Raw genomic sequence first — 13,584 nt, forward strand, 5'->3', positions numbered from 1 at the left:
TTACTTGAGCTTCCAGCCCCCTGTGTGTTCATAGTCTCCATGCCCTTATAGGACCTTGTTTTGCAATGAGCAGTTGAGAAAGAGTAAAACATTTCACAGATCCCCCCACTCACCGATATGCAAGCATGTGAGAGTGAAGTCATTGTTTTCCGAGACGCTTGCCAGAGTGTGGGACAAATATCATTTGTAGGCCGTATATGCCCAGTAAGTGTCAGTTCATTTTAAAAAAGGTACTTAATTTGAGGTGTTGAAGTGCTAGAATCGTGATTACTACACAGAAATAAGTATTCTGCATCCCTTCTACATCGATATTAAATATAGCCTTACCTTTCTCATTCGCACTTTGACCACGTTGTCCTCTTTCTGATCTCCGGGTTCATTGGTTCCATCTAAAACTGGACTGGCAAGATGTGTGTCACTGTAAATAACGGCCTCATCTGCCTCCTCCATTCTAGAGACTGCGGCTCCTGGCCTGTGGTGTTCCCTCTGACCATCTGCCACCTCAGGGGCAGGTGACTCACTGAGGTAACAACCAGAGGCTTGGTTGCCATGGAGTCCCTCTGGTGAGAGCTCATCGTTGACCTCTGCGGGGCATGGTGGCAGGTTTTCAGTGTGCTGTTCAGTAGCTGCTGGTTTATCATCCATATTGGAGTGCTGAACATGTGGATGTTGGGTGAAATCTGAGGCAAGATTCTTTTGAGGATCTGGTACAGGGGTGTCATCTGGCTCAACGTGGCTAACTTCTTGGATAGTATCCAGTTTTGAACAGCTATTTTCCAACTCCTCGGCTATGGTTTGATCCGCACAACCATCCAGCTCTTTGGACACTGAGCTTCCATCAGTGATTTCCACTGGCTGACTTACGGAGGTCATCGTTTCCACATACTGGTCTGCACACTGAGTAATGTTGGTCTGTATGGGGTCTACTTCTGAATATCCAGTATCCAGCTTTTCATTGCTGTTAACTGTCAGAGAGCAACATTGACCTTTGAAACAAATATCAGATGATGTGATCATTGGCTCATACCTGACTCCTGCTGCTTTCTCGCTGCCTTCTGCTTGTGCACTTTCCTCTCCCTGAGGCCCGTTAATCGCTGTCATTTCAACATTGCTCTGTTCCAACAATGTCTGGTGGGCTATTTCACAACCGTGAGCCTGATCCAATACCCCAGTGCGGTCATGATGATCCTGCTCGCCTCCTTGAATGTCTCTTGAGTGATGTTCAAGTCCTGTATTTTCATTTAGAGTTTCTGGGTCATTTAATCCATCCAGCTCCTCCGCAGAATCTGCGCTCCGGCTTTCAGTTACTCCTTTGTCACATACTTCCTCTACCACTAAAGTCACAACTGGTTCCACAGTTGTGTTAGCCTGTGACATCACATCACCACTCTCCATCATATTAACTGAACTGTGCAGCACACCAACAGGTAAGGTTACACTTGCAGCAGCACGGCCAGAGTTGGAGATCTTCTCTTCCTCCACATCTGGAAGGTCAGTTTGAGGTTCCAGTTCAGCAGCAGGGGACTGGTTTAGTGCGGCCTCAGAGATTTCAGGAGGTCTGCTGTAACCCTCTGTATGGCTCTCCTTTGTTTCCGGATGATTTGGAAGTTTGCCAGGCTGTTCACCAGCAGATCCACACAGTGGAGGCCCATTGTTTGAAGAGATAGAGATGCATTGTTGCTCTTCACGTGAGATATGTGGACTTTTAAAGACATTATCGTCATTGCAGATGTCGGGACTCTGGCTACTCTCTGTGCCAACTTCACCATTGATGGTTTTCTCATTGTGACTGCTGCTATCAGTTTTACAAGAAATATTTTCTATGGGCATCCCACTGTTTGAGTTACAGTCACATTCTCCAGGTTTCCCAATGTTTGCGATTTGGAGATGCTCTGATTCAGAGGCACTTTGAGGAATATTAACGTCCACCAACGCATGACGGCCATGAACTGACTCCTCCTGCAAATCCAGCGGGACTTTTACATCGCTGTCCATTAGCTTCAACTGTTCTGATCCAGTATTATCATTCACAACAGAAGCTGACTGAGCCAGGTCCTCTGTGGGCAGCTGGTGGCAGCCCTCCGGCATGGAGGCACACCTTGTCCGGCGACCTTGTTTGGAAGCCCCTGCTCCCATCCAAGGCCCCTCGCTGTCCACCCCATGACAGCAGACCAGGTCCAGATCATCATAGCTGTACTGTAATCCTGAAGCATGAGTCACATGCTCCTCCCAACTTCTTTTCCGTATGGCTACTGGCATGGTGGACCGCCAGTGCTATCCCATAGAGCTGCTTTTGACGCCAGGCGAAAATGAAGAAACAGATCTGCTGCAATTGAGAAGAGAAACAGGGATAAGAAACAGCCAGCGTTCGCAAGTTATGAGTTTACAGTAACTGAATGTGCAGATGACAATATGGTAAATAACGCTTCACTTTTAAAGTAAACAGCTAGGGAGCAGTGAGTGGAAGTTCAAGAGGGGCGTAATTATACTGCATTCACAACTCCATGGAAAGTATAAACTCTAGAGGATGTGTATAAAATGACAGGATTCCCAGTTATGATAATCTAACATGGGATTATCTTTTCAAGCAGAGCTGTTCCAAATTTCATATTACAGCATGGAAACTACATTGACTGTACTTGATCTGGATCCAGGAGTAAAGCCAACAAAGCTGCCTGGATAATCATCAAGATAAATGTAGACGTCCCGTGTTTACTTTTTAACATCTTTACACGTTGAACTGTAACCGAACCAGTTTGTCAAATTTACACCGCAAACCTTCAATGCACACCAACTTTTACTTTGAAAAATCCAGGGTGTTGGTTAACTGTCATTCTGTATCTACCCATGCACCCACAAAAATGAGAATGATGTACGTTAAGGGAGCTATAACTGCAAGTCAGTGTCCCTCCCTGAACAGCTGGGTCTTCACAAGCCAACATTGTCATAATGCATGAATCAAACCAAGCTCTATACTAACTGCGCTCATTTTTTGTTCCTGTTGTTCTAGGTCAGAATGTACAGCAGTAAAGGAACACGGGGATCCAACAAGCAGGATGTACTCAATTCAAGCTGAACATCTGCTATATTATAAAACATAATGATAGAAGAATAAAGAGTATTGTACAGTAAGGAACTGAAAAGAGACTTCAAATCTAATTTCAATACAATTTCTCCATCATTGTTCATATGTAAGAGTACATTTTTTAACACATCTATCTGTTTCTTAAGCAGTAAAAGTAATATCAAAATTTGCGATAGGTGCCCACTTTTTCACCTTTTGTTTCCTCAGGAGAAGAACTGGATGGTACCAACAGCCATGTGCACCCTCTGGCATGAACCTGCTCCTGGTTATTACTGCAGTTAAGTAAAGGAGGTTACAAAAAATGTCACAAAGCAGTTGCTCCTTCTACTTGCCGTCGAAGCGACAGCAAAACTGACACCTCAATACATTTCAGATATTTTTATGTGGGAGTAACAATGTTTAGTTCTTGTAAATTCCCCAGTGAAGACACAGTGTTTTACAATATAATCCGGTAGCTGTCTATTCAGTCATTAAACACCAGGTGATAATCCAACAAATAGGTAATAGATCCAGTCATTTCTTCGAGTACAGTTATCCAGAGATGTTTCGCAAGTTGCCTTTTCATTCATCCACTGAAAGCAATGCGTCCTTGTTTGGGAAATATGAATCCATCTCTTTTCAAGTGACTTGACATCCGTTTTATTTTGTAAGCAGTCCTTAGTCTAGGTTTCTGCAAGCCGTTTTCTTGACTCCAGTCATTATCTTCGCTGTAAAACTGTCGGAAAAGCAGTGAAGCCCCCAAAGGCAGGCGGAAAGCCGGGGAGCAGTGAAAAGTCCAAAGACAACTTCCATCTTGATCACATTAGGGGTTTTTGCTGACGCTGAATGCCGAAGAGTCGGGGTGGTGTAAGAGGGGCCGGGTTTTCTTTCCCCCACTCCACCCCTGCTCTCCTCCGTTCTATCCCTTTTCTCATCAGGTCCCCTCCCCGCTGGTTTTGACAGGGAGTCTGAGTCACATCCTAGGAGCCCCATCCCCCGTCTCACAGCTCACCCAGCACACTATACGCATTTATTCACTCCACCCTCCTCTAATGTACTTTCTCTCCTCACTATTTTAGAAACTTCCTCTCCACTTCTTCTCTCACAACTTGTCTCTTTCCTCTTCTCAGTGGACTTTTCTGCCTTAGCTCGCTATTTCACTAAGCTGGGCAAGGCTCCCACCAGTTGGTTTAGATTAGTAACAGACAGGCTGCCTCGTAAGACCTTTGGCTGCGGGCCAAGAGAGATTGCTCTAATGTTTTGGCAGTTATTTCTGAGGCATGCCTTTTTTTTTATTATTTGTCATCTTGTAACTCTACAAGCATTCTTAACCAAACACACTGGCACTAATAAAAAAAAAAGCAAAGCAAGATAACTTTCAGATACGCTTTGAGAATGCATTTTTCCAAATATTCTGGAAGAACATATGACGTAAATCACTTTTAAAAAGTTGCATGACGATGGGGACAATGTTAAAGGTGCTGTCAACCTGATATCTTTGTTTTATAGTAGACCTTAGGGAAGAAAAAACATTAAAGGACCCAGATGCCAGTAATTCATTTCCTAATATAGTCATTTGTCAGAGGCACTCAGCAGAAAGTAAAGGCAAAGCCAAAGATATTTACACTTGATGTCACGGAGACATTTTAAGACAAATGTTAATCGGCTAATTTTGTCTTTGAAGACCGCGGTTGTAAAACAAATTAAATATTCCACAGACTTCCATTTGCACAGCCCGTCTCTAGTCAAAAACCTCAACGGCCCTAAAACCTCCTGATTTACATAAAATTAGCGCTTCTGCGTATAAATGCATTCATTCTAACAACAGCTCCTCCATTAAGTTATATCATCTAATCTTACAAACTCAAGCTATGACCAAATTTATCAAGGCTTTTTTTTTTTTATTAGGGTCAGTTGCTCAATAAAAGCAATGCTTCAAAGCAACAACGACAACACAAGAGAAGTGGAATGAAGCCCCCTCCAACTATCCCGCAACCCCGGCCTCTAACCTCTCTGGGTCATCCAGATGTGAGGTGAGGCTCTGGTCTGGATGAGTCTTTTCTTAGGGGCCTCGCTGGGAAACTGTACACTGCCGTCAATGTTGGCTCTCCGGGGACACAGATGGTCGTACTCAAGGGGAATGATCCAAGTTCAACAAGACTCCTCTGTAGCGGTGTCACATGATGCGCTCTGTGGTTACGCCGAGTGCAGTGTAACGAAATGCAGATCTTTTCGGTCACAGTAGCTTCCATGTGGATATGCCTGGTGATTGAAGTGCAGGGGCCGACACATAGCATGACTCAGGCTATCCACTCATTACCCTCCTGTGGACGTCCAACACAGGCCTATAATTTAAAAGGCTAGGCCTCCACGCTGACAATCCTACCATCCTGCGCAGCCACAGGGCAACTGGTCTACGTCACAATCTGATCCATCAGTGACTATGTGCAAACACGTGCTCAGTCAACAACGTGTGTGAGGCCACATGCCCACTAGCAATGTCTCTGTATGTGCATTTGTTTGTGAGCTGCATAAGTACTGAAGCATTCAAATTGGAGCATTAAAACAACATGTAGCGTGAACAAATCTAACCCCGTGTCTAGACCGCAAGCGTATTTTCACTAGTGCGTCTGACGCAGATACGCTTTCATGTTGATCTATGCAGCTGTCTGCACCGGCTACGTGCAGGCTTGCATCTCAGCTGCGTCTCGCGGGCGTAACCACAACCTGAAGCGTTTATTTATATATACGGCCGATAAACACTGCTACTTTACTACAATTTATGACATATTTTACGGTTTTGTCATTATTTTATCATTTTAATGATTAAACTTTTCTAATATTATCTTTTATTTTCTCATTATCTTACCTTGTTCTATGATTGTATTGTTTTCAATGGCATGTTTTTTTAATTTATTGCCGTTTGTTTATTGATTCTGTTTTGAAATGGTGTACACAAATAGAGTTTTCTTAAAAGTTTTTTTTTCAAGCTCTCAAACTTTATCAGCAGCAGAAAACATAATTGTTTAGTGTGAGATTGTCATCTAGCCGTCAAAATAATTAGTGCAGTCCCAGTGGGCTTCCTCCGGGTCTGAGAAGTGAAGCCTTTAAACTTGCATTCTTTCTAATAGCCAGCAGGGGGCGACTCCTCTGGTTGCAAAAATAATTCTGATTGTATAGAAGTCTGTGAGAAAATGACCCAACTTCTCACTTGATTTATTACCTCAGTAAACATTGTAAACATGAGTTTATGGTCTCAATCGCTAGTTTCAAGTCTTCTTCAATACAGCATGATGTTCATTTAGTAAATTATGGTCCCATTTAGAGTCAAATAGACCATAAAGCAGGGGATGCTTTAGGGTGTGGCTACCTTGTGACTGACAGGATGCCTTGGAGTCGTATGGTAGTTGTCCGCGTTTTTGTCTTAGAACTTTAATCCTTTGACAGTGTGTTTTCAGTTCATGAAAGTTAATTGTAACATTTTGGTCGCCTAAAAACGCCTTATTCAGCTTTCGGTTGTACTTAGCTCCACCCTCTTGTGTCACTTCTGGTTGCAAAAAGCCAAGATGGCGACGGCCACAATGCCAAAGTCGATCCACAAACCAATGGGTGAAGTCATGGTGACTATGTCCACCTCTTATATACTGTCTATGGGGAAAACATAATTGATTAGTGTGAGATCGTCATCTAGCGATCTAAATAATTAGTGCAGGCCTTGCTCGGGCTCAGAGAAAGCTGTAACCTGTTGCAAATTAATCATATGCATCAGTGTTGATGGAAATATAGATCAGGAATACTCACACATATCACAGGAAAACGGCACAACCCAACGAAAGTTTGGCTGCTCTTTTGCGGTTTGACGCTTCGAAATTCGCGGACAAGACAGAACCGTTATAGATAGTCAGTGACGCTTGCGGTCTAGACACGGGGTAAGTCTACAGACTACAGCCATGCTAGCCATGAAGCACAGTGATGCTTTGAGGGAAATCCAACCATGCTCACAATGACAGTGCTAAAATGCTGATTTTTGTAAGATAAAATGTTTACTATGTTCACTATCTAAGTTAAGCTTGTTAACATGCTAACATTTGACTATGACTTCACAAAACAGTTTAAGATAATATGAACAGAAATATTATCATTTTTTGTGATAATTTGTGTGAAGTCTATTTTGGAATCTGTGTAAATGACTAAGTGCTGTATGAGGGCTATTTCACAATATGTGTTTGCCCTTTAAGAGTCATCGCTGCAGGGCAGTCTCTGTCTAAGTCCCACATCACAGAGGACGAGCATGAACATTCACACAGGCATGCAGCATCATTGCTCACATGTTTAGCGCGGTCACATACATGGTTAAGAAAGACCTATTCATGATTCACCCTATAATCCCCCACTGTTCGACCCCTCGGCTTCTTAAGTGGAGCAGTGAGGGTCCAAAGGAAACAGCCTCACATTCCTCACTGATATAGTTTATTATTGGAAAAATAAGCCAGTCTAAATCATGGGCGTTGAAGAACACAGAGTGTTTGCCCATGTAGGAAAATGTAGGTGACGCTTGTAGCGTAAAAAAAAATCCCCTTCCATAACTGAGTCATTTTGAGTCCTTGCATATACAAAGGCTGCTTTGAGAAGATTTTGTGGCACCCATTTTAAGGCTTCTTTAAATAACCATTTTCTACTGTAAAAGTTCACTACTGCAGAGCTGTAAAAAATGGATGTTAGGTTCATTTACACTAAAAAGAAAACTAAACAAAATGCCAGAATCTCATCTGAAGATCTAAAAATAACATCAACAAACCACACCAGGATTATTGCAATCCTTTCCTGTCACTTGCTATGCCCTGTGGTTAACAACTCATTTTAAAAAGCCGAGAGTCATGCCAGTTTAAATAACAGCGTTTGAGGCCTGGGTGGGAACATGAGCAAATGCAATATTCTTGAATGAAGCATCCCAATGCAGATGATGCAACTTAAGAGGCTCCACTTCTGTCTTAATTAAAAAAAATGGCCTTTAATTATCTTGGGGCCTAAATGTAAGAAGTCGTCGTGGGAGAAACCGAGGGGGCCTTGGCCACTGAGCGTGGGTTTTAGTGTGACTGTTACCGTGGGAACAGGAAGTACAAGTTATTGAGGATACAGACCATAACAATCTCCAGGCTAAAATAATCTATCTAATCTTCTTGTGAGAGGATCTCTCTGTGTGTGTGTGAGTGTGTGTGTGTGTGTGTGTGTAAGAGACAGGAGAGAACGTTATGTACTGTATGTGTGTGTGTTTGTGTGACTGCTGTAGTAAACTGTGACATGTTGTTCGGTTTGTCAAATCAAATGACACAGACTTGTGCCATCTGGGCCTGGAAAACACTGTCTCACACACTGAGAGAGTCCCATTAGTGTCCCATGACTGTGTACTTCACATCAGCAAACATGATCATGTAATAAATACCAAACCACCAGAACCTTTCACGGGGGAGGAACATCATTGTCTGTTGAGGCTCCAATTATTTTGCCCATATCTTGTACATTCAAAACACACAATACCACGCGCCCCAATTTCCTGATAATACTCAGGCGATTGGAATATCCAATTTTTGTGTTGCTGCTTGTAAACACGATGTGCCATTTATAAATATTAGGATATGCCCTTATCCTGCTTTTAAGATGCCTGTAAACAATATACCTATTATACATAGGCTTATTAGAAAATAGCACTGTTTCCTATACCTTTATGTATTTGTAGCGACCCACCACAATACCAACATTGACCACTAGGAGTGGGGGAAAAAATCAATACACTATAGTATCGCGATATTTTGCATGGCAATATTGTATCGATACGCGGACGTCAAGTATTGATCTTTTATTATATCAACTAACCTCTTAACAATCCGACGGCCGCTGTTCTGTCTTTCAGAGGCTGTAGCTGTTGAGACTCAGTCTTAAAGCTAGAACATGATGCGGAGATACTGGTACTACATGAAACTAGAAAACCAAAGGAATCGATTGGTACCAACCATGTCATTTTAGCTTGTCGAGAAGAATGCCAAATAACGCTCCAAAGTTACGCTACCTTTTGGTGAGATAAAACTGGCATGGGCATTTTCAAAGGGGTCCCTTGACCTCTGACCTCGAGATATGTGAATGGAATCTCCGAGATGAACAGAATGAAAACTGTACCTTATGAGATAAAACAGAAGTTGACAAACTGCATAATTTGCAGATGAAAAAAGGTAATAAATCGCAATATAATGCATTATAACTTATCGCAAAATGTTTAAAATCACAATAAGATTGTATCGTGACTCAAGTATCATGATAGTATTGTATCGTGGTGCTTCTGGTGATTCCCACCCCTATTGATTGCCACATATTAATTTTATATTTTTTTTACAGTTTAAAATAGGTAACATTTGATTTATTTGTAAAGCTGCATGCAGTGTATTGATTCACTCAGCCCCTCCTTGCCCCTCTCTCTCTGTCTCTCTCTCTCACACAAAGACATTGACAACGGACCGTCTGTGAATAGTCACTCCTCTCTGTGCCCTCTCTGAATCAACACATGGTCATGCACGGGAGGAAGGATTGTTGTTGGCTTTTTTTCCGCAGAGAAGACGGCTGGTCAGTTACACAAATTTGTCCAAAACTGTCCAATTGTCCGAAATTACAATATTTGCAGTGGAGCATCTTACATACGGTATTAATTTAAGAAAGTGTGGGTGTGTCTCCTTCCGCCCCTCAACCACAAATACAATCTAATCCTGTGGGAAACACTGAATATGATGCTAATATACATGTAAACAGTCTATTCCAAACAAGACCTTGACGACGCCACAAAATGGAGACTTGAATGTCCCTGAAAATCCCCCTTCTGAAAAACAGTGAGTCCTTAAACGTGACCTCATCCTGGACAACCAGGGATAAACAAAAACTCCAATCAAGAGAGCTATCACATTGTTTTAAGAACTCTTGCCTCTCAATTTGGCTGTCGCTGACATCCTAATCTTCGTTCTTCAGGAAACTAGGTTGCCTTTTCTCTCTCTCTTCTATATGAATGGTATCCTTGAGTTGTGTGTCTTGTATGTGAGTCTGTTGTGATGTGTTATCTGTCCTTTTTCCAGGTCTTCATGGTAGAGAGGAGATTGTGTGGCCCAGGTCCTGGATCCATATTCATCATATATGTTTACAATCTATCCATCTATATAGTTGTTCTGTTTCTCCATTCTTTCGTCTTACTAGTGTTATTTTCGTCCACTTTGTACAACATCTACAACAACATCTGACGGATCCTTCCTGTGGTGCCGTTCCTGAAGTTTCTTCCATTTTGTTTCCACATTAAAAGGTTTTTTTGGGGGGGGAGTTTTTCTTTATCTGAACCAAAGGTCTAAGGATAGAAGGTGCCATATGCTGTACAGATTGCAAAGCTCTTTGAGGCAAATTTGTGACTTGTAATTTTGGGGTGTATAAAAGGAAAATTGACTTGACTCCTTCCAAATCAAAGAGCCTTTATCTCCACACAAAAAAAGAACATCCTGATATCCTGTTTCAGCAGGAATTACATCCGAACAAAGACAAAAAATTCTTAAAAGAGGAAATGTGAGTCGGGGATACAATCTATGTTCTGCTCAGACAATCTACCTGCATCTCAAACAGACAGTTCCATACGGATTAAGGCAGGGCTAGTTAACGAAAAACAGCTGGATTTCATCTGCATACTTTCTCTGACTCAAACAAATGCCCCATAACCCTATAACCACCCGCACCTGAGCGCATTCTCATACTTCTGTAGCCTTAAAATATGTGCACACAGGAATGCACACAGCCATACACATAACACTCACATGTACATTAGCATTACTTGCGGTAAGTGTTTCCCAGGCTGATATTAAAAACATCATCACAACACCATCTGGTAAATTGGGTTACCAAGCAGATGTTCAACTTTGCTTTTGTTTTTGACCTTTTAATATTGGAACTCAAACTCAGATTTTGGCTTATTTCAACAACACAAAACTACAATACTTTTCGTAGGAAACAGCCAGTATTGGATTTCAATGACTCATCTTGGAAGATGCACTGTTTGTATTAACAAAGGTCAAGTGGTTCACAATGAAATCCTTTCTATCCATTATTTGCAATGTAGACACGCCAAAATGATTTGCCTTTTGGAATTCATCACATCCTCCAGAGCTTGACATTTTCTAACAGCTTGGATCTTGAAAGTATCTGAGGACAGGGCTACATAATATTTATCATCTTGTCTTGTTGTTTAAGAGGAATGACTCTTGAGCTTGGACCAGACCTCGTGAAGGCCAGGATAGTGACGTACTACTACCCCCCCACCCAGGATTCTGCTGAACATATGCTGCGCTGGCATTGACTCTTCCAGGAGAGATCCAGGAAAACGTGTTGTCCTTGGACACCGTCGCCAAAGCAGCATCAGCAGGAAATACTTGAGATGAAGAGTCAGGGGATGAGGGGCCAGGAGCTGTTTCATCATATGATGAGAGAGACCTCTGAACACTTAAGTTTCCGCTCCATGGTAGTTTGCATTTTGGTTCCAAATGTAACCGCCCGACATCTGCCCTTGTTCGCGCACATACGTTCAAATGGTGTAGTGTTCATCATATGTTCTGCTCCTGCAAGATCTCTGTTTCTTTATTCAAATTTTTTTGTTGCTTTTAATCCATACTGATACAACAACAGCTATTATCAGGTATGAGGAAGAGATGCATGTGTATCTGTCTAGAATTCTGTTTTAAAAAGGGATTATTTATAAAGTCTGCAGGAATTTTGCACTTATCAGGGACACAACTGTACCTCATGGGCGTCGGAAGTAAGGGGGCCACTTTACGACCCTGTCCCACTTTCTTTTTAAGGTTGCGAATCACTGTTTCCCCGCAAATGCCCCTATATTGCACAGAGTAAAAAAATACGTTTCAGTCATTCCCGTCCACCTTGCACATGTCAAGACTGGAGGGTGTCAGAAGTTTGTGTTTGTACAGATACGCTCTCATTTTAAATCTGTGCAGCAGCAGCTGTCTGCACTGCTCCGTTTCAGCTGTGTCTCATGTGACCGCAACCTGAAGTATATTTACGCGGAAAAAAATGGACCTCGCCGCTGCCTGAGGTCGTTGAGTTCTCGCTGCGCAGTGCGCCCTCTCTCCCTGTGGGGAAGGAGGGGATTCCCGGCGCGATTGTCAACCGGGGTGGACAGTCCTCAGTGCGAGGGGTCTGTGGCGATGTCGGCACTCGGTCTCGTTTACCATGCTTATGCTGTTTTTGCCATCAGCATAATGATAACCATACAACCTTTATGATTACATTGTTTACTAGAGCACCAAGTTCTTCATAGATCTAGCCTCATAATTTTGCTCTCAAAGTACTCCAGATTGATGCATTTAACTTTAATATGTCCAAAATGTTCTTCCGGGGGAGCATGACCCTGGACAGTCTCTCAAAATCCCCCCCCCACAGACACACACTTCAAAACTCATTCCAGCGCCACTGCTGTACCTTCATAGAATGAAAAGTGGATAAGATTGACACAGTTAAATATTTACCTTCCCTTCCGCTCTTCTACGCAATGTAGTAGAAAAGTTTATAGTGCAATAAGAGCAAAAGGACAATAATACGCAAGGCACTTCTCTTCAGGAAACTGTTTGACATTCCAGCCCACTCAGGAGGAAGTGTACAGGTCAGGAAACCTTCACTATGAGGAGAAGAAACCTCTCAAGAAACAGCAGGCAGGGGTGATGCCTTCTTGAAAAAGATGCTACTACAAACATCAGAAATGGCCACAAATGGCTACTCTTTTTTTTTTTTTTTTTTAATAGTATGTCAAACTAAGCACGGTGCAAAGAACACAAATCAGGTGTATCAGGGCAAAAACTGCAGAGACATGAGTCAACTGGGATCACTAACCTTTGCCTTTGCTTGGACTTGTGAATATGTGTGTCTCTTGAAAGCTCCTACCACATCCAGTGAGGTTGCACAGTAAGTGAGGAGACCATCCTTCAGTGGTCTCTTTGTCAGCAGGCATCCCCACTCTGAGCATCGTCTCTGAGCAAAGATGAAGTCCTGTAGTCCCCCAACAGCAGAGCCACCCGGGAGAGTCTGTAATGAATCGAACAATTAGCATTTGATGGAAGAAACTGGCTGTAATGACGTGACACAGACTGCTGGGGGCGAAAAAAACTCATATTTATCAAAGTGGGGAGACGTGTAGATAAGCAACCATCTGGTATTATAAGCAGGGTGTGAAATTAACCTTTTTCCTCACCTGCCACTGTGGGAGGTCAATGAACATTTCTACTGGCCACTCAATTTTTCTGTCTGCCACTTCTGAAATCTAGGTAGAACGCTTTAAAATTGTAAACACTGAGTCAGTGGTACCAGATCGTAGAATTATGGAATATATCATGTAACCTTAATGCATGACTATATTTAGTAACACTTCATTTTACAGGTCCGCAAATTGCATGGTAATTAGGTGATAATTAGCAAGTTACCGATTTGAAATTTCT

The 13,584-nt window shown here is 42.4% G+C and overlaps 1 protein-coding gene across 3 annotated transcripts in view; it reads right to left on the reverse strand.

The window, feature by feature from the left end:
• dlc1 (DLC1 Rho GTPase activating protein) overlaps positions 1 to 4,064 on the reverse strand; it is a 91,842-nt gene extending 87,778 nt beyond the window's left edge. The window contains exons 1-2 of one of the 3 annotated variants that reach the window (XM_037763992.1): positions 3,278 to 4,064; positions 328 to 2,326 (exon numbers count right to left, since the gene is read on the reverse strand). In XM_037763992.1, the coding sequence (XP_037619920.1) occupies positions 328 to 2,259 (1,932 nt within the window). In that variant the 5' untranslated portion in view covers positions 2,260 to 2,326; positions 3,278 to 4,064. The remainder of the gene's footprint in view (positions 1 to 327; positions 2,327 to 3,277) is intronic. The other 2 variants (XM_037763991.1, XM_037763990.1) reach the window with 2 other exon arrangements.
• Positions 4,065 to 13,584: the final 9,520 nt, after the last annotated feature.

This window comes from Sebastes umbrosus, chromosome 3 (genome assembly GCF_015220745.1).
Source record: "Sebastes umbrosus isolate fSebUmb1 chromosome 3, fSebUmb1.pri, whole genome shotgun sequence".
NCBI lineage: Eukaryota > Metazoa > Chordata > Actinopteri > Perciformes > Sebastidae > Sebastes > Sebastes umbrosus.